This window comes from Mastigoproctus giganteus, chromosome 12 (genome assembly GCF_048544385.1).
Source record: "Mastigoproctus giganteus isolate SK-2022 chromosome 12, ASM4854438v1, whole genome shotgun sequence".
Taxonomy (NCBI): Eukaryota; Metazoa; Arthropoda; class Arachnida; order Uropygi; family Thelyphonidae; genus Mastigoproctus; species Mastigoproctus giganteus.
The window spans coordinates 80,434,141-80,456,861 of record NC_143586.1 but is presented as its reverse complement, the minus strand read 5'-3'; the positions used below and the strand labels follow the sequence as shown (position 1 = coordinate 80,456,861).

Here is a 22,721-nt window from a genome sequence, read left to right as displayed (position 1 = left end):
AATTGGACTTTCTCTCAATCGATTTAATAAATTGAATTTTATGTTGTCCGTGATAACTGCAATAGGCGCGAGACTGTGTCTCTGGACAGATTGTTTGTTTGTTATTTGGTTTTTAGGAGCATTAGCAACTAAGGCCATATTGCTCCGGGAATATACGGTGGTCATTCCCTGACCTTTCCGCATCCTCCGTATTTCGTGGTTACGGGCTCGAACCCCGGTCTAATCAAGAAGCGTGTGCACGCGCTGCTGCTTCTGCCCACCTGGCTACGGAGGCGCCTCTCTGGACAGAGGAACGGTTTTTAAATCATTGATGTACTTTTCTCCACGCATAATTGAAATCATTTTTATTGCAGCAGGGAGAACAAAGGATTCAGCAATAGTATGTGATTTCAAATTTTTTCCTATTAAATACGAAACTTCTAACGATGCTCTTAAAGCTTTACAAGGAACTGCCGTATGTTTCTTCATGAAAGATTTCTGACCTTGCATGGTGTTGGCATGGCTTTTGAAAAAGGATTCAGTTTTTTTATTAGCTCTGGATATTTTGTATGCAAGTGTCTTTTTAATTTAACAGGTTTCATGCTTTCGTTAGCCAGTTTTTCGTAGCATATTACGCACAAAGAACATTGCCCATCATCAACAACACTGTAGGTGAAGCTGTACTTCATAAATTCCTTTTGATATTTTCTATTCTTTTTTGTTCCTTTTGATTTGGAATATGATGGCTCTCTACCAGAAATTGGTAGTTGCACTTCACTTTAAATAACGTTAGTGTCCAAATTTTCACATGAAATAATATTTCTTACCTTATTAGCTTCTGAAGTACCTGTAGCAATATTACTGTCGTCACTCCTCGGCCTGTTTGTTCTGATTACCCAGTTGTCCATGGTAAAATGTGTATTTTTTTCTTCTTAAAAACAGCGATAATAATAATGAAACGTGTAATAGAAAAAGTAGCAGAAGAATGAAAAACACATCCAAGTTGTATGAAAGCACCGAATTACGAAGCAGAATAAAGCGCACGCAACACACTTGCTATACATACACACTGCTACCGCATATTCGCACCTCTGGCCTTTAGGCAATTTGAGAATTTGTGCTGTAGCATAGCAAGCACGAATTAAGAGCTAAAGGGATTAATTGAATAGTACTTCTCGGTACTACTCGTTGCTGAGTTGTACTGAGAAGTATTAATATATACTGAGAAGCTGCATCAGTCAGCCGCTTTTTGTGTCCATGGTCAGTGAAAAAATTAAGGCGAATTGCAGAAGCAGTAGGGTTCATTCGTATCTCAGACTTAGTTCCAGTAGTAAGATTTCTACACGTACAGTATTGAAAAAGTAATTTTAACAACAGGTTTAGTAACAACAATAGCTTCTATATGCACAAAAAAAAAATTTATTTTAAAATTTCCACGACCCCTCTAGGGGTCGTGCCCCACAGTTTGCACACCACTGGCATAGTATATGTCCAAAGAAAAGTTTAGGTCCACAGATTGCTACTGATGAAATAATGAGCATAGCTGTTGCAGCAGCAGCATTCTGAACAATTCTGTCATACTCTGCATTAAGGATGCACCAATTAATCAGTAATCGGCTCCTTGGCCGATTAATCATTAATCAGTTTTATTAATCAGCCATTTCCTGCTAAATTTAAGCCAGTTAATCACTACCAAGAGATTCATCAGATAGCTTTGATAAACTGAAATGAATTAAGTAAACATTTCGTTAGTTTGGCTGCTGTTATAGCCAATTTATTTTTATTAATAGAAAGAATACAATAAAAAAAAATACAACTTAACAGCTATTTTAATCAAATTTATCACCTTTTTTAACACCGTATAAAGGAAAAAACAAATTAAAAGTAGTTTTACACAGTAGAGTAATCAAAACTGAATACTCTTAAATTGTAATGCAAAAACATCAGAGTTTCTCCATTTTAAGGACATAGCCTATTTCTTGCAGGTTCATACAAATTACCACCAGTACTAAATATTCTTTCACTTTCAACTGATGAAATTGGTGCACTTAAATATTTCAAAGCTAATTTACTCAGATGAGGTACCATATTTCCCCATGTATAAGACACACCTTTTTTCGAAAAATTTGGGGTCTAAAAGCTGGGTGCATCTTATACAGTGGTTGTAGATTTTTTTTTTACTTGCATTTCCGCTTTTTCGCACTTGTTGTCTTTGCGCTCATTATTTCGCACTTGTTACCGGTATATTAGGTTACGTTTTGCCACGTTCTACCCAGAAATGGCTCAGAAAAGATTTTCGTACAGTGCTGAATTCAAGTTAAAAGTGATCCAGTTTGCAAAAGTGAATGGAAATCGTGCTGCTGAACATAAGTTTGGTCCTCCTCCAACTGAGAAAACAATCCGAGACTGGCTACAGGAAGAAGAAACCCTACTGAAAATGCCATGGCAGAAGAAGGCCATGAGAGGCAAGTCAGCAAAATGGTCTGATTTAGAGAGGGAATTGAAGATATGGATCGAGGAGCAAAGGGCAATTGGAATTCCTGTGTCCACAAAGATGGTTCAAGCATGAGGCAAGAAGAATTGCTGATGAAAAAGAAGTTACTGATTTCAAAGGACACAATTGGTGCTTCAGGTTCATGAAATGGAATGGACTAAGCATGCGTACATGCACCAGACTTGCCCAAAAGATGCCTATGAGCAGAAGCTATGAGCAGAAGGTCCTTGAATTTCATTGTTTTGTCATTCAATGTCGGAAGACACATCAGTTTGAGTTGGGACAGATTGCAAATATGGAAGAAGTCCCCCTTCAATTTGATGTCCCAAGTAACTGTTGATAAGAAGGGGGTGAAAACTGTAACTGTGAAGACAAGTGGATCATGAAAAGAGCCATTATACAGTTGTTCTAGCTAGTTGTTCTAGCAACAAGCTAGAACAACTGTATAATTCAAACACCGATTTTCAAACACAAAACAATGCCAAAAGAAGACATTCCTCGAGGAGTGATTGTCCACGTCCATGACAAGGGTTGGATGGATCAGGATGGGATGAAGATCTGGTTTGAGAAAGTTTGGAGCAGGAGACCAGATGGGCTCTTACGCAAACCTGCCCTATTGGTGCTTGATCAGTTCAGGGCATACATAACAAAAAACACAAAGAAGATTGCTGCAGAGCAAAATACAAAACTTGCTGTCATACCTGGAGGCTTGACATCCCAGCTCCAACCACTTGATGTCAGCATTAACAAACCCTTCAAAGCTGCCATGAGAGACGAATGGAACCAATGGATGAAGTCTTCTGGGGACAATTTGACACCAGCAGGAAGAGTGAAGAAACCAACTATAGAAGTTTGTACCTGGGTGAAAAGATCCTGGGATAATATCAAGACTGAGATCGTTGTCAAGTCATTTAAGAAGTGTGGCATTTCAAATGCCATAGATGGAACTGAGGACGAGGCAATATATGAAGACAGTGATTCATCATCAGGCACAGATGAGGACAAGTTAATGGATGGGAGTTTTGACAGTGATGAGTTGGATGAATTTTATGATGAATAAAACTTGAGTTCAATAACTTTATGTAATACATTTTTTTTCAAATTTCGGGCCCCAAAATTAAGGTGCATCTTATACATGGGAGCGTCTTATACATGGGGAAATACGGTAGTTTGTCTTGCATGTTTTTCCACCACAGAAATGGGCTATTATTTCTAGGCAGTAATGGCAAATTTAAATACTTATTCAATTCTTGAGTGCAACACTGAATAATGATTATTTATTTATTTATTATTTATTTTTTTTTTGAGGATTGCTTCTCTTGAGCTTACTCTGGGTAAGATTTCTTCCGTTCCTTCGTTTTGAACACTATCTGTCTTAACAGAAGCTAATTCATCAGACAAATCATAGTAAAGTCTGGGGCATCTTGATCTTCAGTAGAACTGGTTGAAGCATATCCTCTTGAAATATCAAGAGAATCCCCTCTTACCTCCATTTGATCTTGCTCCAGAGCTTCTAAAACCCATTCCTTTATTTTGTTTTTCATATCACTTCTTTGAAATTTCATCTTAAATCTAGGATCTATAAAAGTAGATAAACACAAAAGATTTATTTTTCATGTAAGCAGAAAATCTTTTCACAATTGATGATTTAAGCTCCTCAATTGTGGTAAGGATTCCACTGAAATTATCATTTTGGACAGCTTTGGACAAAAATAAATTAAGAGTCAAAATTGTAGGGATTATCACTGAAATGGTAGATTCTCTTTTACTAGCTTCATTAGTGATTTCTTCAAATGGATCTAGACACTGGACAATGTTTTCTACAAGACCCCCACTGGTATAAACTTAATGTTGGAATACTGTTATCCACAGCATATGTTGCAAGAACTTTTCGCTGTTCTATGTTTCTTCCAGTGTAATACATTGAATTCCAGTGAGTGGATACATCTTGAATTAATTTATGCTTCTTTAAATTTGGCTGCTCCTGTATTTCCATTAATTTCTTAGCTGCTGAAGCAGAATGACTGAAGTATTTTACAATATTCCTATTAATATTAAGAACAGTCCTTACAGCCTGCTAGGTAAACATGGAGTCATTTATTGAAAATTGCAATGTGTATATGAAATATGATTGTGACTATAAATCACTACCAGTGACACCAGTTACCATATTTGCTCCAGAATCTTGAAGTATGAGGAAGACTTTGCTTTTTGAGATCTTATATTCTTCTAGCACATTGCTCAACTCTTCACCGATCCATATCCCTGTATAAGAGCCTGAAAAAGGAAGAATTCTTAGACAGCCTGTGTTGTTCAAACTCATTTGAAAGCCAGTGGCCTGTAATACTCAGAAATGGAAAATTATTTGTAGTAGCTGTCCAAATATCAGTGGTTAAAGAAATGTTGGTGATTTAACAAGGGATGTTTGAAGTTTTGTTTTTACCTTCTGAAATATATCTGGAATGATTTTATCAGTGAAATATTTTCTACTTGAAATATTGTGATTTTGGCAAATTTTTTTAATAGCCTTTGGAATCAAATGTCATATAGTTGAAGGTCAACAACTATCATTTCTCCAATTAAATAATGTATCTCTTTGGCCCTGTGGTCATTAATATCCCTAAGCTTCTTCTTTGTTAATACTACTACTTCTTTATTAATACTAGTTCTTTACTAATACTGCTTCTTCTCTGTTAATACTGCTTCTATTGTAGTTTGCAATTTACCAGTAGGTTCAATGGTGCTGCTACTTCCTGAAAATCAGCATATGTCCTTTTCAACTTACCTGATGCTTCTGTTTCTTTTGACTTCTGGATAGAATATTTTGAGATGATTCATCATATTTGTAGTTGTCAACGTTTTGGCTGTTTTACCACCCCTTGATATGGTGGTATCACATAAATTTCATATGCAAACAGTTTTGTCCTTTGGATTTATCGTAAAATGCTTCCATGCAGTACTTGGTGCCATAATGGTTACCTTGACAATTACTTAAATCCAAGGCTGTAGTGGAGGGTATATGCCATATACCCTTTGAATTTTTGTAGGTGAATAGCTTATACCTTCTGATTTTTGAAAGATTGAAAATCACAAATATTATTAAAATATTTACTGAAAATTAAAAAATAAATTTATTAGAATTTGAGTCTTAGGCAATACTTATAGTTTTATGCGACTTCTATGTGGCCAAAGCGAACTTGATTAATATGCCTGATATGCACATTCGATTAATATGCCTGATATCTCTGCTTTTCGTAACATGCATAGAGTATCATCATCAGCCATTTTCAATCCACTGCAGGATGAAGGCCTCTCCAGCAACTTTCCAGTTCCTTCTGTTTTGTGCAACCATTTACTACCCACAAACTCATGAATTTCATCTGTCCATCTCGGTTGTTGTCTTCCAGGTTTTCTCCTAGCTCCTCTTGGGCACCATTCTGTTATTTTCTTAGTCCATCTGTCATCATGTCTTCGAGCTATGCCCAAGACCATTTTTGTTCTTTAGTTTTGATAAGAATGTCCTTTACTTGAGTTTGCTGCCTAATCCGTGTGTTTCTCTTCTAATCTAACAGTCTGATTCCCAGTATAATTCGTTCCATTCTTCGCAGTGTAGTTCTCAGCTTCTCTTCCATTCTTTTGGTGAGTGCCCAAGTTTCACTTCCATAAGTCATGGTGGACTTATGGAAGTCCACCATGACTTAGGGCGGACTTCCATTGTATACCAATGTATAGTCCTGTATATATTGGTTCATTATTTTAAGTTTCAGACAAATTGGGATATTGCTCCTCAGTATGTAACTATATTTTCTGAATGCTATCCATCCAAAATTTATTCTTCTCTTGACTTCAAGCCATTTATCATTATTATAGCTAACAACTTGTCCCAGATAAGTATATGACTCCACCTTTTCAATTACTGCTCCTTCAATCATTATATCCCTTTCTGTGGCATACTTGTTCATCATTACTTTTGTTTTAGCCATATTCATCTTTAGTCCAAAATCCTTACTAACTCTGCATAACTGATTAAGAATTTCCTCTGATTCTTTGGGATCGTGGCTTATGACCACAATGTCATCTGCAAATCGTAAATGGTTTAGGTACTCTCCATTCACATTGACTCCTTTCTGCAACCAGTCTAATCTTCTGAAAGCTTCCTCAAGGGCAGCAGTAAACTACTTCGGAGTTATTGTGTCTCCTTGTCGAACTCCTTTCTCAATTTTAAATTTACTACTGTCTTTGTCTAGGCTAATAAAGGAGGTAGCATTCTCATATATTTTTTTCAAAATAATAATATATGGGTTATCTATGCCTTGTCTTTCCATTGCCCGAAACATTGCCTTATGCTGTATGGAGTCAAATGGCTTTTCATAATCCACAATCAAATGAATATAAAACACCATAATGGTGTTTTATATTCATTTGCTTTCTCCATTAGCTGTGACATTACGTGAAGGTGATCCATAGTTGAGAATGCTGTCCTAAAGCCAGCTTGCTCTTTTGGTTGATTCTCATCAAGTATTCTTTCTAATCTGTTAGTAATAACCCTTGTGAACAACTTGTAGATGTGGGATAACAAGCTAATTGGTCTATAATTTCCAATTTCTGATTTATCTCCTTTCTTATGCAACAAAACTATGATTGCATTATTCCACTCCTTAGGCGTCACACCTTTTCTAATGCATTTTGTGAAGAGTTCTGCCAGTTTTTGGGTCATGTCTCTTCCTCCCAATTTTAACAACTCTACAGTAACTTCATCTTCCCCCCAGGGATTTCTGATTCTTCATTTTCTTCAATGCATGTTTTACCTCATCAGGAAGGATATCGGGTATGTGTTACTAATTTGTGATCCATCTTTCCCACTGCTGGCATCATTTCCTCGCTCCTTGTATAATTCTCTATAGTAGTCTTCTGCTATTTGAATTATGCCTTCTTTGCTATTTATAAGCACATCATTGCTGTTCTTCAGTTTCAGTATCATTTGTCTTTCTGTATTACTGCTCATGGCTGCTGATTTAGATCCTTTGTTTTCCCTTAATGCTCGTTCTACTTTTCTTGTGTTAAATTTTCTTATGTCCTCTCTGAGTCTCTGTCTAATGGCTTTGCATAACTCGGTATACTCAATTTTCTCCTTGTCAGTGTTTTTCTTGCTCTTCATTTGTCATCTTTGGTTCATCATGACAAGTGTTTATTGACTAATTTTTCCTTCTTTGGATTTCTTTTTACCTATAGGTTTCTTGGGCTTTATCACTTTTAGAAAGTTGTAATATTCCTCATCGATATCTTATTGATAGGTGGAACAGGACCAGGGTATGTCTGCCAGGGGCAAAGGTTGATGACGTTGTAGAGCGGATATCATCTTTTAAGGGCACAAAAGGTGATATAGTTGTACACGTTGGCAATAATGATATTAAGAGTAGGAGACCGGCAGAATTACTTAACAAGTACAGGTCACTGATGAAAAAAAGCAGTGAATTAGGGTTGAATTTGAAAGTGTCTGCAATTCTGCCCAGACACGATAGGAGGGAGTATATGATGAGAGCCCTGTCGATCAATTCGGCCCTGGAAAGATTGTGCAGGGCTCAAGGGGTAGAATTTTTTCAGCCTGGTCTGTACTTGTTAACAGGAGAGACTGCTTCTACAGGGATGGGATACACCTAAATAGAAAGGGTGCAAGAATGTTTGCTGATGCTATCGAGGCAGTGTTAGGTGGGTCGGAAAACTGCTAGATTGTGGGGATACAAGGACTAATAGATTAACAGTAGCCACTGGCAGAGGAGAAAGTGATTCTTGCACTGCTTCTATTGGAATGAGCAGCAGCCTGGAAAATAAGATGCAGGATATTTCAGAGACTGCTGGGAATCATGAGGGTACAAGTGAACACATGGGTTGTGTTAGGGTGGCTAAGAGGAAGAGCAGGTGCATGTATACTTGCGTGTACACCAATGCTAGGAGTTTAGTAAATAAATTTGATGAATTTGAGGTATTGCTTAAAACATCAAAGGCAGATATTGTTGGGATTTCAGAGACGTGGTGTCACACAGATATAAGGAATGCAGAACTGGAATTTGGGGAGTACAATGTCTACAGAAAGGATAGACAGGATAGGAAGGGAGGAGGGGTTATGCTATTAGTTAAAAAACACATAAAATCCAAGGAAGTGAAGCCAGTCGACATAGCTGGACAGTGCAGTGTCGAGTCAGTTTGGTGTGACATAAGCATTGGGAGATCAAAATTGAGAGTAGGAGTGTGCTATAGGCCTAATGACTCTTACGAGTATAATAAGAAACTGTACAGAGAAATAGAGTGGGCCAGTAAATCAGAGTCTTATAATGGGGGATTTTAATTTCCCAGATATTGACTGGAATTTGGGGGCTGGTCACTCACACACTAGCAAGGCTTTTGTGGATTTATTGGATGATTGTTTTCTACATCAGCATGTTCGGGAGGCAACTAGAGGGAGTAATACTCTTGATTTGATTATCAGTAGTGATTCTTCATGCATTAAGAATCTACAGATAAATGAACCACTAGGTGGCAGTGATCACAGTGTTCTGAAGTGGGAGTTACTCAAAGAGGTAACTACCGTTAGGGGTAAAGGGAAGGGGTATTGCTTTCGTAAAGGCGACTACGATGGACTGAGACAGTATTTAAATTCTATACAGTGGGATCAACTGATGATGTTACCAACAACAAATTCAAAATGGGAAGCATTCAAAGAACTTATCTTGGAAGCTGCTAGGCTTTACATACCAACTAAGAAATATTGTTCAAGGTTTAGGCCTAAATGGATGTCAGATGAACTAATGAGGCATATGGCAGAGAAGAAACATGCATGGGATACATACAAATTAACACATGACACAGAAGCCTATGATAGATACAAGTTGATCTGTAACCAAGTTACAAAGGAGGTTAGGCAGGCAAAGGCAGATTACGAAAAATCTTTGGCAAGGGATGCAAAGAAAAACAGCAAAGAGTTCTTTACTTATGTAAACTCTAGAAGGAAGGGGATGAATCAGATTGGTCCACTTGATATCGATGGGTCAACTGTTGATGACCCTGCTCAGGTAGCTAACAAACTAAATGAATATTTTGCATCGACATTCACACATGAGGAGTTATTCAACGAGGGGAATGCCAGAGGTGTATTCAACTCAAGCAGTAAGCTAGAGAATCTTGTAATAACTGAGAGTAAAGAGGAGGAGAAATTGTTGAAGATAAACACAAGAAAGGCACCTGGGGTGGATGGGATCTATCCAGTTATATTAAAGGAGGCAGCAAAGGAAGTAAGCAAACCCTTAGCCATAATTATGAGAGCTTCCTTGGACTCAGGGGAGGTACCCATGGACTGGAGATGCGCAAATGTGACCCCAATTCACAAGGGAGGATCAAAGGCTGACACAAGTAATTATAGACCTGTGAGTTTAACTTCTGTTCCCGGAAAATTAATGGAGGCACTGGTTAAAGAAGCACTGCAGGATCATCTAGACAAGACTTCAGTTATAGCTCGGACACAGCATGGTTTTGTTAAGGGGAAGTCTTGCCTGACCAATTTGATTGGATACTATGATGCAGTCACAAAAGAACTGGATGCAGGGAATAACTTTGATATTATATACTTGGATCTTAGAAAGGCTTTTGATACTGTTGCACATGGAAGACTGCTGCACAAATTGGAGCAGTGTGGCACTGGAGGCAAATTGCTGCTATGGATAAAGGGGTGGTTGAGGGGGAGAAGACAGAGAGTGGTAATCAATGGACACTGCTCATCATGGACTAATATTATTAGTGGAGTCCCTCAGGGTTAAGTATTGGGTCCTTTATTGTTTTCTGTATTTATAAATGATACTGATGATGGTATATCAAGCTTAATGTCCAAGTTTGCAGACGATACGAAGGTTGGCAGGGTTGTCAAGGACACTACTGACACTATGCTGCTGCAACAGGATCTGGAAAGGTTGAGCAGATGGGCTGGGAGGTGGCAAATGAAGTTTAACATTAACAAATGTAAAGTACTACATATGGGAAACAGCAACCTCAGAGCAACGTATCAACTCTGTGGTACTACACTGACAGTGGTAGAGAATGAAAGGGACCTGGGGGGTTGTGCAGGCAGATATGAAGTTCTCTGAGCAGTGCAGACGGGCTGCAAGAGTAGCTCATGGTGTATTGTCAATGATATATAGGAATTTTTCTAGCAGGGTTAAGGAGGTGATTATTCCCTTGTATAAGGCAATGGTCAGGCCACACCTAGAGTACTGTATACAGGTCTGGAGGCCTCATTTCAAGAAGGATGTAGAGCTGCTGGAATGAGTACAGAGAAGGGCAACAAGATTAGTGAATGGAACAAAGGGGTGCTCTTACGAAGAAAGGCTTAAGTTTTGCGAATTACAGTGTCTGGAGACTAGGCACCAGCGAGGTGATCTGATAGAGGTGTATAAAGCCTTGAATGGTTTGAGCATGCTCAATGCTGGTGGGATTCTTCCTCTAGCTCAGAATAATCACCTGAGAGGGCATAAATTCAAATTGAGGAAAGACAGATGTAGGATAGATGTGCGGAAATTTGCCTTTAGCCAGCGGGTGGTTGGTAGGTGGAACAGACTTCCATCCCTTGTCATGGAAGTTGATAGCCTAAATAAGTTTAAGGCTCAGCTGGACAGGTAATTCGAACGAACAGAGGGGTGAAGTGGAAGTGGTATTTTTTATTTATTTATTTTACTTTATTTTTTTTTTATTTATTTTATTTTTTTTTTTTTGGCTGATGCTGCATAAGTTTGCTTTCTTGCATCAAATGCCTCTACTAATGCTAATGCTATTCCTGAGCCGCCTGCAGAAGCTCAAACTTGTTCTTAAGTTCCAGTACATACTGCTTTTTCTCTTCTTCTGTTATCTCAGAGACCTTCGTATTATTTACTCGAGTCAGTTTTTTCCTTTCTTTTCTTACATCTATATCAAGTGTGCATCTTACCATTCTGTGATCAATTCCAACATTTACCTTGTTCAGGACGGTAACATCATTCACGATATATCTTCTGTTAGTGAGGATGAAGTCAATTTCATTAGTTGTGAATCCATTTGGGCTCTTCCATGTCCACTTTCTGTTCACCCTTTTCTTGAAAAAAGTGTTCATTATTGACAATCCTCGAGATTCTGCAAATTCCACAAGTCTTTCACCAATTCCAAAATTTCCTATAGTTCCTTTCTGCACTTTGAGACTTATAATTGTTTTGTCACTTTCCAACCTTAACATTGAAGTCCCCCATAATGATAGTGTAGTGGGTTTTCTGATTGTCTAGAAGACTCAATTTCTGTGTACATTTCTTCAACCTCTTCATCATCATGGCTTGATGTTGGTGCATAAATCATTATAACTTTTAGCTTATACTTCTTAGAAATCCTGAGTCTTGACACACTTGGTGATGTACTTTTGAATTCTAAAATGTTTTTTTTTATATCTTAAGATATTCATAGAGTATACCTTCTGCTAATTTTACGACTACAGTATTGCTTAAATCTTAATAAAATTTAATCTGAAAAAAATATTAGGAAGATTAGAAACACATTATGGATTAATAAGGTGTACAAACAAATTGAATACATGGGACAAAGGTAAAGAAAACTGACACGAGAACCAAGAACCACATGAAACTAACCGATAACATGCATCGTCTGTTTACCGAAAATGCAGCGAGAAACTGTAGTAGTGGCAAAACATTTTGTCGGGTAAGTTTCCCAGAATTTTCCATGGTTCTCTTGTTGGCTTTTGTTCCAAATTTCCAAGCATCCTCCGCTTATAAATGACTTTTTCAGGTCCCAAGTTTGACAAAAATAACCATCAATATGTATTCTAACACCATTATTAATACTGCTAATAACAAAATATCACTTTAATTTACCTATAAAACCCATTGAACTCATTGGTGTCGAAGTCCCCAGCGCTGCCAAAAGTCTATCCCATAGCGCGACAATGTAGAAAGACTTAAGTAGGAAAAAAAATTTTTTCTACATGAGTTGCAATTCTTCTTAATGGGTTCAAGTGATATGGGCTGACTATCGAAGTAGGAGTCACGTGACTGATGTTTAACTGACTTGGCCCAGGGATGTGCTTCTGAGATGCAAATGATGTATCTGTGTTGCTGGGATGCAAAAAAATGCTTGCCGAAAGGTGGTCTAAAAGAACTAGTTACAGATATGTAACTAATTCTGTAATGAACACTCCTAGATATGAATCATTGTAATATTCCTTATATTAGTATTATTTAATTGATATTTGACTGTATATACTGTACTGTAATTAAGGAATAGGTGACTTTTTCAGTGGGCTGCTGACTATTAAGGGGGGAAAGCATTGCAATGACTAATCGACCAATTAATCAGTAATCAGCCAATTAACAGAAGCTTATTAACTGGTAATCGGGTAATTTTCTTATTGGTGCAACCCTGCTCTGCACGATATAGTCTCCTCAAACACGTTGTGATACCACAATGGATTGATGAGAATAATGGGGAAAACCTTCCATCCAGTAGAGAGCTCATCTGGATCCAACTGAACACCTTTAGGATGCTTTAGAACAACAAAACTGAAAACCAGAACTGATGTCTTATATCAAGCAGAAACCAAATGCATCTTTATGGCAGGAGGAGGAGCAAAACAAGATTCCAACCACTTTACTGGACATCTCCCCCCCAACACCTCAGAGAGCTTTAACTGATGTCATTAAAGCCTATTGGGGTCACACTCAAAATATTTCTTTTCTTTTCTTTTCTAGCATCTTGCATCAGGAACCGTAACCTGGCTTTTGGTTCATCCCACAGTGCCAGTTCTGCTTACCAAAAGTGGCCCACTGGGTACTCACATCCTTTCGTCCAGGCTTCAAGTAAAGTAAGCCAGACCCGTTTAAAGTTTGAGAATAGGTTGAGGTCATTTCAGCCCCAAATATTTTTTATTTTTTATTTTTTATTTTTAGTGTCTCAATATATGTTCGAAGATAGTGTTATATATGAATATGGTAAGGCTACCTGCCATACAACATATACATGGTGATTTTTTATTCATCATACTATTTTGTTTCTTTGTATTTTTACAAGCTTCAAATTTTTCTTATCGACATCATTACTTTGTGGCGAAAGGTTTGTAGATTTGGCTGGCAACACTGAATATTCTGCATAGTTGTCCTGGAGCTCCTGGATGAAATTTTTGACAACAGGGTGGTTTCCAGTTACTGCCCTGAGGTGTATGACATGGCCTCCAATGTCATCTGATTTATACCCGAGCGAGTTTTATCTCTGGGGTTATCTCAAAGAAGGCATGTTTCTGAAGAATTCATAAACCATTCCTATGCTGAAGAAAAGAATGGAAGATGAAATTTTTTCTGTATCAGAGGAAATGCTGGAGCATGTTCTTCACAACTTCACACTCCAACTGCAGCATATTACTGATAAATGTGGTCACAATGAATGTATTGTGGCAAATTTCCAAACACTGCTAAATATATAGTTCAAGCATTAATTTCTGTTTTTAACAATATTTTATGATGGTCTGATAAATAAAATAGTATGATGAATAAAAAAAATCACCTGGTAGTATGCATCTTCACTTCAAATACATAATTTGAAAAAACAAACAGATATGTGTACTTGAAATACTACCACAAACCTCACTAAAATTCATAACATTTTTCATAAATTTTGCACAGAAATTTGTATTAGTAGCAGGTCTGCATATGTATATATAAAATTCTAATTAACTGTCTCTCTCCTGCCACAACTCCATCATTTGTTCATTGGAATTTTTACAACATTGCTGATCTGGAGTTATTATACACATTAAATTATATTAAATACTTCTCAGTTTAAAAATTTTCCAGAGTGTAAAGTATATATATTCTGTACTCACTTTATCTAAGCATACAGTTAAATCTTGCATACTAATAATTTTCCGAAGAACAGGATCATGAGGATGAATATCAATAAAAGCTCTTTCCCACTTATCATTTACACAATATAATTCAGCAGATTTAATATTCAAGGAGAACACAATGTCATCTTCTACATATTTCAATATAAGATTGTTGCAAACAATAGATATGTTATTTATAACACGATTAATAAGACTTTGTACATAACTTGGTGGTGCTTCCATTGTTTCATGTCTACGAGATCTTTTCTTAACTGTTAGTGCACTTTGAGACTTATAATTACTGCTTCCAGATTTTGTACTACTGGCAACATCGATACAAGAATCATTTTCATCTTGCAATTTAAGAATACATTCAATTGTATTAATAGTGATCACAATAGGTTCTGAGACTAGTTTTGTCCAAGGAACATGAATACGAAGTTCATGAATATGGCCATTCACAAACGTAAATGGTAACTGCAGCTCCTGTTCTAGAACATCTAGTTTCAGGTCTAAGTTGCTAAACACAGCATCTCCACCCCACAGAGAAAGCTAAAATATATAAACAAAAAAAAAAAACAAAAAAACTTTAATTTATAAAAAACACTTTATAACAAAAAATTTCAATATATAATAAATTTGTATATTTATCTGGCCACACATTCATTAAATTTCAATTTCTTCAAATGTAATTTAGACATAAAACAAATTCAATTTTGCAAATTATATATTATTAATATCATAATGCATGATAACAGTTGAAAAATGTTTATCCATCCTAAAAATAAGCTTGTTGTTGTTGTTGTTGTTTTGGTTTTTAGGAGCATTAGCAACTAAGGCCATATTGCTCCGAGAATATGCGGTGGTCATTCCCTGACCTTTCCGCATCCTCCGTATTTGGTGGTGACGGGCTCGAACCCCGGTCTAATCAAGAAGCGTGTGCTACGCACTGCTGCTCCTTCCCACCTGGCTACGGAGGCGCCTCTAAAAATAAGCAAGCAAAAATAGGTAATTCAAAATTATAATTTTCCCAATTTATATGTATATTTTGTAAATAAATTTGTGCCATGTAAGGTAGGAGTTTACTTTGATAATACTAGGCAACAAATTATAAAAAAATTTCAGCTAGGAAGAAAGCACAAGTTATTTTACCTAATATTAATATCTTGATTTCAAAAATGAAAATATTTTATCACATTGTAGTTTTGAGTTATATGTTTGTGCTGCTATATATAAGACTAACATACAGATTTGTGAATATCTAACCCAGATTCATGATACTGAAGAAAGCAAAAAAAGTCACTTTTCTTGAGAATTACAGAGACTTTAAGGATAAAGTCAGACAACTGACTTTATCCTTAAAGTCAGAAAATTCACAGTTGTAAGACAACTGTAGAATTTTCTGACTTTACAGATTGTGAATTGTCTAACTAAATCATACAGCTTTAATAAACAATGATGAGCACCAAGTACAACTAATATAGAGAAATCCCATTACAAGTAATTTTAATTTCCATTTTAATGAAAATTTCACTATAACAAAAATATTTCTAGATCCCAGCCATTTTCCCTTATTATTAATGGTTTAAGTCTTGTTTCAATGAAACATGACTTAAACCATTAATCTTGTTTTGATGAAAAATTCAGTACAATGAATTATTTAAAAGCCTGCCAATGCTTAAAATGTAGCTGATTTATAATGAAAGAAAAACTTTATTGGAAAATTATGAATGACACTGTGTAGCCCATAACATAAATACAACTATGGAAGCATTCACTAACAAAGTTATAAAAGATGAGGCAAAAGAATTCATAATCACATCCTTTACTGTTTTTTTTTTTTTTTTTTGTTAGTGAATGTTTCCATATGACTATGGAAGCATTCAGTAAAAAAATTTTAAAAGATGAGGCAAAAGAATTCATTATCACATCCTTTACTGTTTTCCATTTTTCTGAATGAATGTCTGCAATTACACTAAAGTTGAATTTTGCATTAGTGCAGGTTTAAATAAGTTAAACATTAAAAACAAAATTGATTTATTAGCTTGTCTACAAGAAATGAAAAGTAACAAATAACTTGAATCTACTGTATTTTATTTTTTATTTTTTTATGAAAACCGCAAACACGACAGGTATTAGAACCTATAGTACTTAGTACGGTGCTTGGGGTTGGAGGTTGAGAAGACGAAAGATATTTGTTGACATTAGACTTGAACTTCTGTAGACTGTAATTTTCAGGAAATACGTACGAAGAAAGGTTGTTCCAGAAAACAGCAGTTGAATGAATAAACGAGGAAGATGAAAAGTTGATTCTGTGAGTTTGAAGTTGGATAGTAAATGGATGTTGGCTGGTGGCGGCACGTGTTCGGACTCTTTTGAAAGAGAGAGAGCAGGAATTATAGAAGCCAATTCAGAAGAACAGTGCCCGTGGAAGTATCTGTAGAAAAGGCACACAGCAGAAACAGCACGTCTATGAGACAGCGAGTGGAGAGACTCTGTTACTGCCTTCTTCTGAATGGAATCTAGAAGCCTGAAAGGTTTTGGGGGCACCACCCCAAATGTGGAACCAATATTCCATGGTAGGGCGGATTTGCGATTTGCATAGAGTGAACAGCTGTTTGGAAGAAAAGTAACGTCAAGAGTGAAAGAGAAAACCAAGTTTTTTAAATGCAGAGGAAGCAATATTTGTAATGTGCTTGTGCCAAGAGAGATTAGAAGTCAGGGTAATCCCTAAAAGAGATATATCATTTTGCCTAGAAATTGGAGTGTCACCAAAGATAAGCATAGGAGCAGAAGAATCCTTTTTGTGAGATATAAGACAAGACTGAGTTTTAGAAGGATTGAAATCAACTAAGCTGTCTTTGCCCCACTGGAGAATTACCTGGCGATCGGCATTTAAGGAACTGGTAGCAGATATTCAAGAAGTTGAAGTTGATTGAGCAGGGCAAGGTTTCTCAAAATGGAAATTGGAATGCAATGTGCTTTCATCGTCAAAACTATGATAGTATTTCCAGTCAATGGAAGAAGGTCATTAATATACAAGAGGAAAAGAGCGGGGGACAGAACGGAACCTTGGGGGACACCAGCATTAGTGGAAAAGTTGAAGACAAAGAGTCATCTACCATCACCCTCAGTGAGCGATCACCCTCAGAGAGAAAAACTGGATAACCAATTGCAAAAAACAGTTGGAAAACCATAAGATGGAAGCTTGTTTAGGAGACATTTATGCCAAAAACGATTGAAAGCCTTTGAGATGTCAAGAGCAACTGCTTGTGTTTCCCCAAAATTTTCCATTAAATTTGTCCATAAATGGGTAACATAGGCCAGAATATCACCAGTGGATAGACACTGACAGAATCCATACTGGCGATCATTGATCAGACAGAAGGTTTCTAGGTAGTTTAAGAGTTGGCGGTTAATTGATTTCTCCATTACTTCGGAAAGAGTAGAAGTAATTGCAATGGGACAATAATTTGATGGGAGGGATTTGTCACCCTTTTTAGGAACTGGCTGGATATGAGCAAATTTCCAAACAGAAGGAAAAACACCTTTGGAATAAGAAAGTGAAAAAAGGAGGCAAAGAACAGGAGTAAGTTAAGGAGCACAGGTTTGGTTTTGAGAACAAGTGGAGAAATACCATCAGGACCTGGAGCTTTCTTAGCATCAAAATTTGTCAAAATCCTTCTGACATCCTTTTGATAGAAGACCACAGGAGGCATTGAATGGAGCATGTTGGGAATGGTGGGAGATGTTTTACCAAGATCGTTGATACAGGAGTTGGAAGAAAAATGGGAGGCTAGCAGGTCAGCTTTATCCTTGGCTGAAGTGACAACAGAACCATCTGGATTTGACAGAGGTGGGAGCAGAGAAGGGCAAAAGTTGCGGTCAATAGCTTTAACAAGAGACCAGAATGCTCGGCTATCATTAGGGCAAGAAGCAAGTTTTCTACTCTTAGCCTGTTCAAAATCTAGTTTGGACTGATTAATAACTGCTTTAGAATTGTTGCGAGCATTGGTTTAGGCAGAAAATGAATCTGAAGATTTGGAAACAAGCCAATTACGATATGCAACATTCTTCCTTGAACAGCCTTAGCACATTTATTGGAAAACCAAGGTTTAGATAAAGGACGGGATTTTAAAGTGGAGTGTGGAATAAAGGATTCCATTCCTACCAGAATAATTTCACTAACACGATCTGAGCAAACGTTGACATCCGAAGTTTTGAAACAGTAATCCGACCAAGGAAAAGAAGTAAACAAATCTCACAGGTCATCCCATTTTGCATTCTTGTAATGCCAAACAATACCAGGTTGGGAATAGCCATGAGATAAAGGCTCCATTGGAGAAGAGACAATCACCAAGTTGTGATCTGAGGTGCCTAAAGAACCATTCACTTAGACCGTGTACTTAGAAGGGTTGTTTGTGATAAAAAGATCAAGCGTGTTGGCTGCATGGTTAGGACTATCCGGTATTCTTGTAGGTAAATGAACAATCTGTGCAAGGTCTGAACAATCTGTGCATTAGTAATTGCAAAAGCCTCAGCATCTCGACCAGCTGGATCGGTGTGACTAGAAAACGGAAGCCAGCTGGAGTTGTGAACATTAAAATCACCAAGGAAAATTACCTCACTGTTAGGAAAGTTGGACTGGAGAAAGTCAAGTTGCAAAGAGAGGAAGTCAAAGAGCTCCAAGTGATTAGTGGAGTTGGGAGAATTGTAGAGACAACAGATGAATTTGACACAATGAGGTAGAGAGATTTTAAGCCAGAGAAGATCGAGGAGAAGAGGAGATTCCAAATTACCAATTCTCTGACAGGGAATATCGGAATTGACATATGCACAAGTACCACCTTTGAGGCGAAAGGAATCATACAGTGAATAATTCGGACAACTGAGATGAGCAGTAGTTGAATCAACCAATAACTGAGATTCTCTCAGAAAAAGTACATGGGGTTTGGCAGACTCCAAGTGGAAATGACATTGTTGAGATTAGAATTGAGACAACATATATTTGTGAAACGAACTAGGAAGTGTTTGGGAGGTTTAGATCTTTTCGCAGATAAGCTTACTCTATTAGTTTGTGGTATTATAAGAAAAACCTTTATTTATTATTGATTTTAAAGCTGATATTTATGTAAAATACAGCAGAAATCACACTTTTATATATTAAATAAGTATTAATTCCTCAGTTCATAATATGTTCCCTGCCTGCTCATGTTTTGTTATCAGTTTACTAAATGCATAACTCATGAATTATTACTATTTGCTTATTATATTAATCACAGCAGAAACATTAAATAAGTGTTATATTTCAACAAGATTAGTGAATGGAACAAAGGGGTGCTCTTACGAAGAAAGGCTTAAGTTTTGCAAATTACAGTGTCTGGAGACTAGGCACCAGTGAGGTGATCTGATAGAGGTGTATAAAGCCTTGAATGGTTTGATCATGCTCAATGCTGATGGGATTCTGCCTCTTGCTCAGAATAATCACCTGAGAGGGCATAAATTCAAATTGAGGATAGACAGATGTAGGATAGACGTGCGGAAATTTGCCTTTAGCCAGCAGGTGGTTGGTTGGTGGAACAGACTTCCATCCCTTGTCGTGGAAGTTGATAGCCTAAATAAGTTTAAGGCTCAGCTGGACAGGTATTTCGAACGAACAGAGGGGTAAGGTGAAAGTGGGTTTTTTTGTTTTTTTTTTTTGGCTGATGCTGCATAAGCTTGCTTTCTTGCATCAAATGCCTCTACTAATGGTAATGCAAACTGTTTATTAAAATCACGGAAGCAATAAGCAAACTGCATTACAAAAGCTTTTACAGTAACCTATGTTTAATTTATTAAATCACACAGCCTGATAAATGTGTTGCATGTCACATGCTGTTGATTAAAAGTATTATAGAATATAGAATGAATATTATGACATATGTGTTCTGAAGTAAAACACTTAGTTTTATATATTATTAGTTAATCAACTAGCAATTAATTGGTAACAAGACAGTAACTCCGCCATGGACGGTCCCAAGCCCGGCTGCGAAAGGAGGAGGGTGGTCATCCTGCCGAAATGACCAGAACCGGGAAACCAGGGAAACTAGGCAAGAAACCGCATGAAATTTGGAACAAGCTCTTTCAACAATGTTACTGCATCCGGGGTAGCCGATGCGCCAGCACTGGGGACCCAGGGTGCCGGTGTGAAGTGAACCACTGGCCACAGCAGTAAGCTTAATACGCCGAAAAGGGCAATTAACATTGGCGAATGGAATGTTCGAACGGGGCACCACGTTGGACAAAAGGAAATCATCGCCCAAGACTACTTAGGTGCAAGATATCAATTGCAGCATTATCCGAACTAAGGCTCACCGGGTCTGGAACGATGATCATCCAACCACCAGCACCTAACGAAGCGGTTACGCTATTCTACTCTGATGGTGAGAAACGAGAAGCAGGAATGGCTTTATGGTCGATGTTCGGGCAACCAGTAGCGTGGTCGCTTTCCAACTAATATCGGACCGCTTGGCAGTCCTTACTGTCAAGGGCACCATCAAGACCCATATCATCTCCGCCTATGCACCAACTGAGACTAGCCTGGACCCGACCAAGAATGATTTTTACAACCAGCTCCAACGTATGCTGGATTCAATTCCACAGACAGAAGTGATCATCCTCACAGGTGACTTTAACGCCCACATTGGTGTGGACTGATCTGGTTGGGAAACAACAATGGGCAAGTTTGGTCATGGGACGATCAACGACAACGGACTATGTCTGTTGTCCTTTGCCACATCTAACAACCTGATCATCGGAAACAGCCATTTCCAGCACCCTCAAAAACATCAACTTACATGGCGAAATCCATCTGGCAAGGACTCAAGCAATCCTGGACTACATTTTGATCAACGCGCGATTTCGCTCATCACTCATGGACGTCTGTGCCATGAGGGGACCTGATTGCGGATCTGATTGCGGGCTAAGGTGCAGCTCAAACTACAACGTGCAAAAAGGTAATCTCGGTCAGCCAAGCTGGACTGGAGGCAGCTAATGAATGCTGCCAACAAACAGGCATATCAGATTGCCCTATCCAACTGCTTTGAGACACTGGCCGCATCCGAGGATATAAATGAAGAAGAAAAGCAGATCTCTGATGCCATCCTGGAATGTGCCAAGCCCCTATGCCCACCTGCCCGATGGATATCAGATGAGTGCCTCGACCTCGTGGACAAACGGAAACAGAAAAATTGGTCGACTTCGAACAGTACCGGCAGTTAAACCAAGAAGTCCGACAGAGGATGAAAGTGGAGAGAGAAGCATGCTGGAACCAAGTGGTAGATGATCTTGAAGAGGCGGCATCCAAGCACGAGTACTGCACCCTCAGATGTCTGAGTGGAAAGACCAAATTGACTAGTGACAACATCAAGAACGCTGTGGGACCTTCGTGCGATCACCGTCCGAACGCCTGCAACAGTGGAGTGAATTCTTTAAAGCATTGTATAATCACGACCACCTCAGGGACCACCAGCAGCCACACCACCAATCGATCCCCCTGAGGTCTCCATGGTCGATGTCGAGCCTAAAGTAGAAGTGAAAGCAGCCATACAATCCCTAAAGAATGGCAGGGCATCAGGAGTGGACCAAGTCACCACAGAAGCGATCAAAGCTGGGGGAGATGTACTGTTTCGCCGACTACACTCACTCCATAACGAAACAGGCCTACGCGCTCTGGATTCATTGAGGAATTTATTGTACACTCACTCCTCAAAACCATCTGGTGCACTGAACAAATTCCGCTAACATGGAAGAGAGCCATTATCGTGCCAATCCACAAGAAAGATGATAACCGGGATTGCAAGAACTACCGTGGCATCAGTCTCCTTATAAAGATCATTCAGTCAAGGCTGCAAAAACATCGCAAGCAAACCAGTCGAGAAGAACAGGCGGGATTTAGACCCGGGCGAGGATGCTGTGATCAAATCTTCGCCATCTATCAGCTGATGGAGGAGAGGATCCAGTGTGGACAGCGAACCGTCATTGTTTTTATTGACTTTAAGTGTGCTTTCGACTGTGTCCACCGGCCCACCTTATGGAAATTGCTACAGGTCGAACATGTACCTCGAAAAGTCATCACACTCCTCCAAACTGCATACAAAGTTTTAACCAGCCAGGTGCGCATCCAGAACCATTTATCTCAGGAATTTACCATCCAAACTGGAGTCCGCCAAGGGGACGTGGCCTCCCCATTTCTTTTCAACATCGTGGTCGACGCCATTATGAGGCAAGCATTTAACAACAGACGGGGCATACAATATGGCAAGGATCACTATGTGACTGACTTGATGTTTGCCGATGATAGTGCTA

General features: G+C 38.2%; 1 protein-coding gene across 2 annotated transcripts in view; it reads right to left on the bottom strand.

Moving 5' to 3' along the window:
* The window catches only part of Vps13B (vacuolar protein sorting 13B), a 965,007-nt gene that overhangs the window by 923,656 nt on the left and 18,630 nt on the right, over nucleotides 1–22,721 (bottom strand). For both annotated transcript variants that reach the window (XM_090386413.1, XM_090386414.1), the window contains exon 2: nucleotides 14,373–14,927. In XM_090386413.1, coding sequence (XP_090242539.1) covers nucleotides 14,373–14,927 — 555 coding nt within the window. The remainder of the gene's footprint in view (nucleotides 1–14,372; nucleotides 14,928–22,721) is intronic.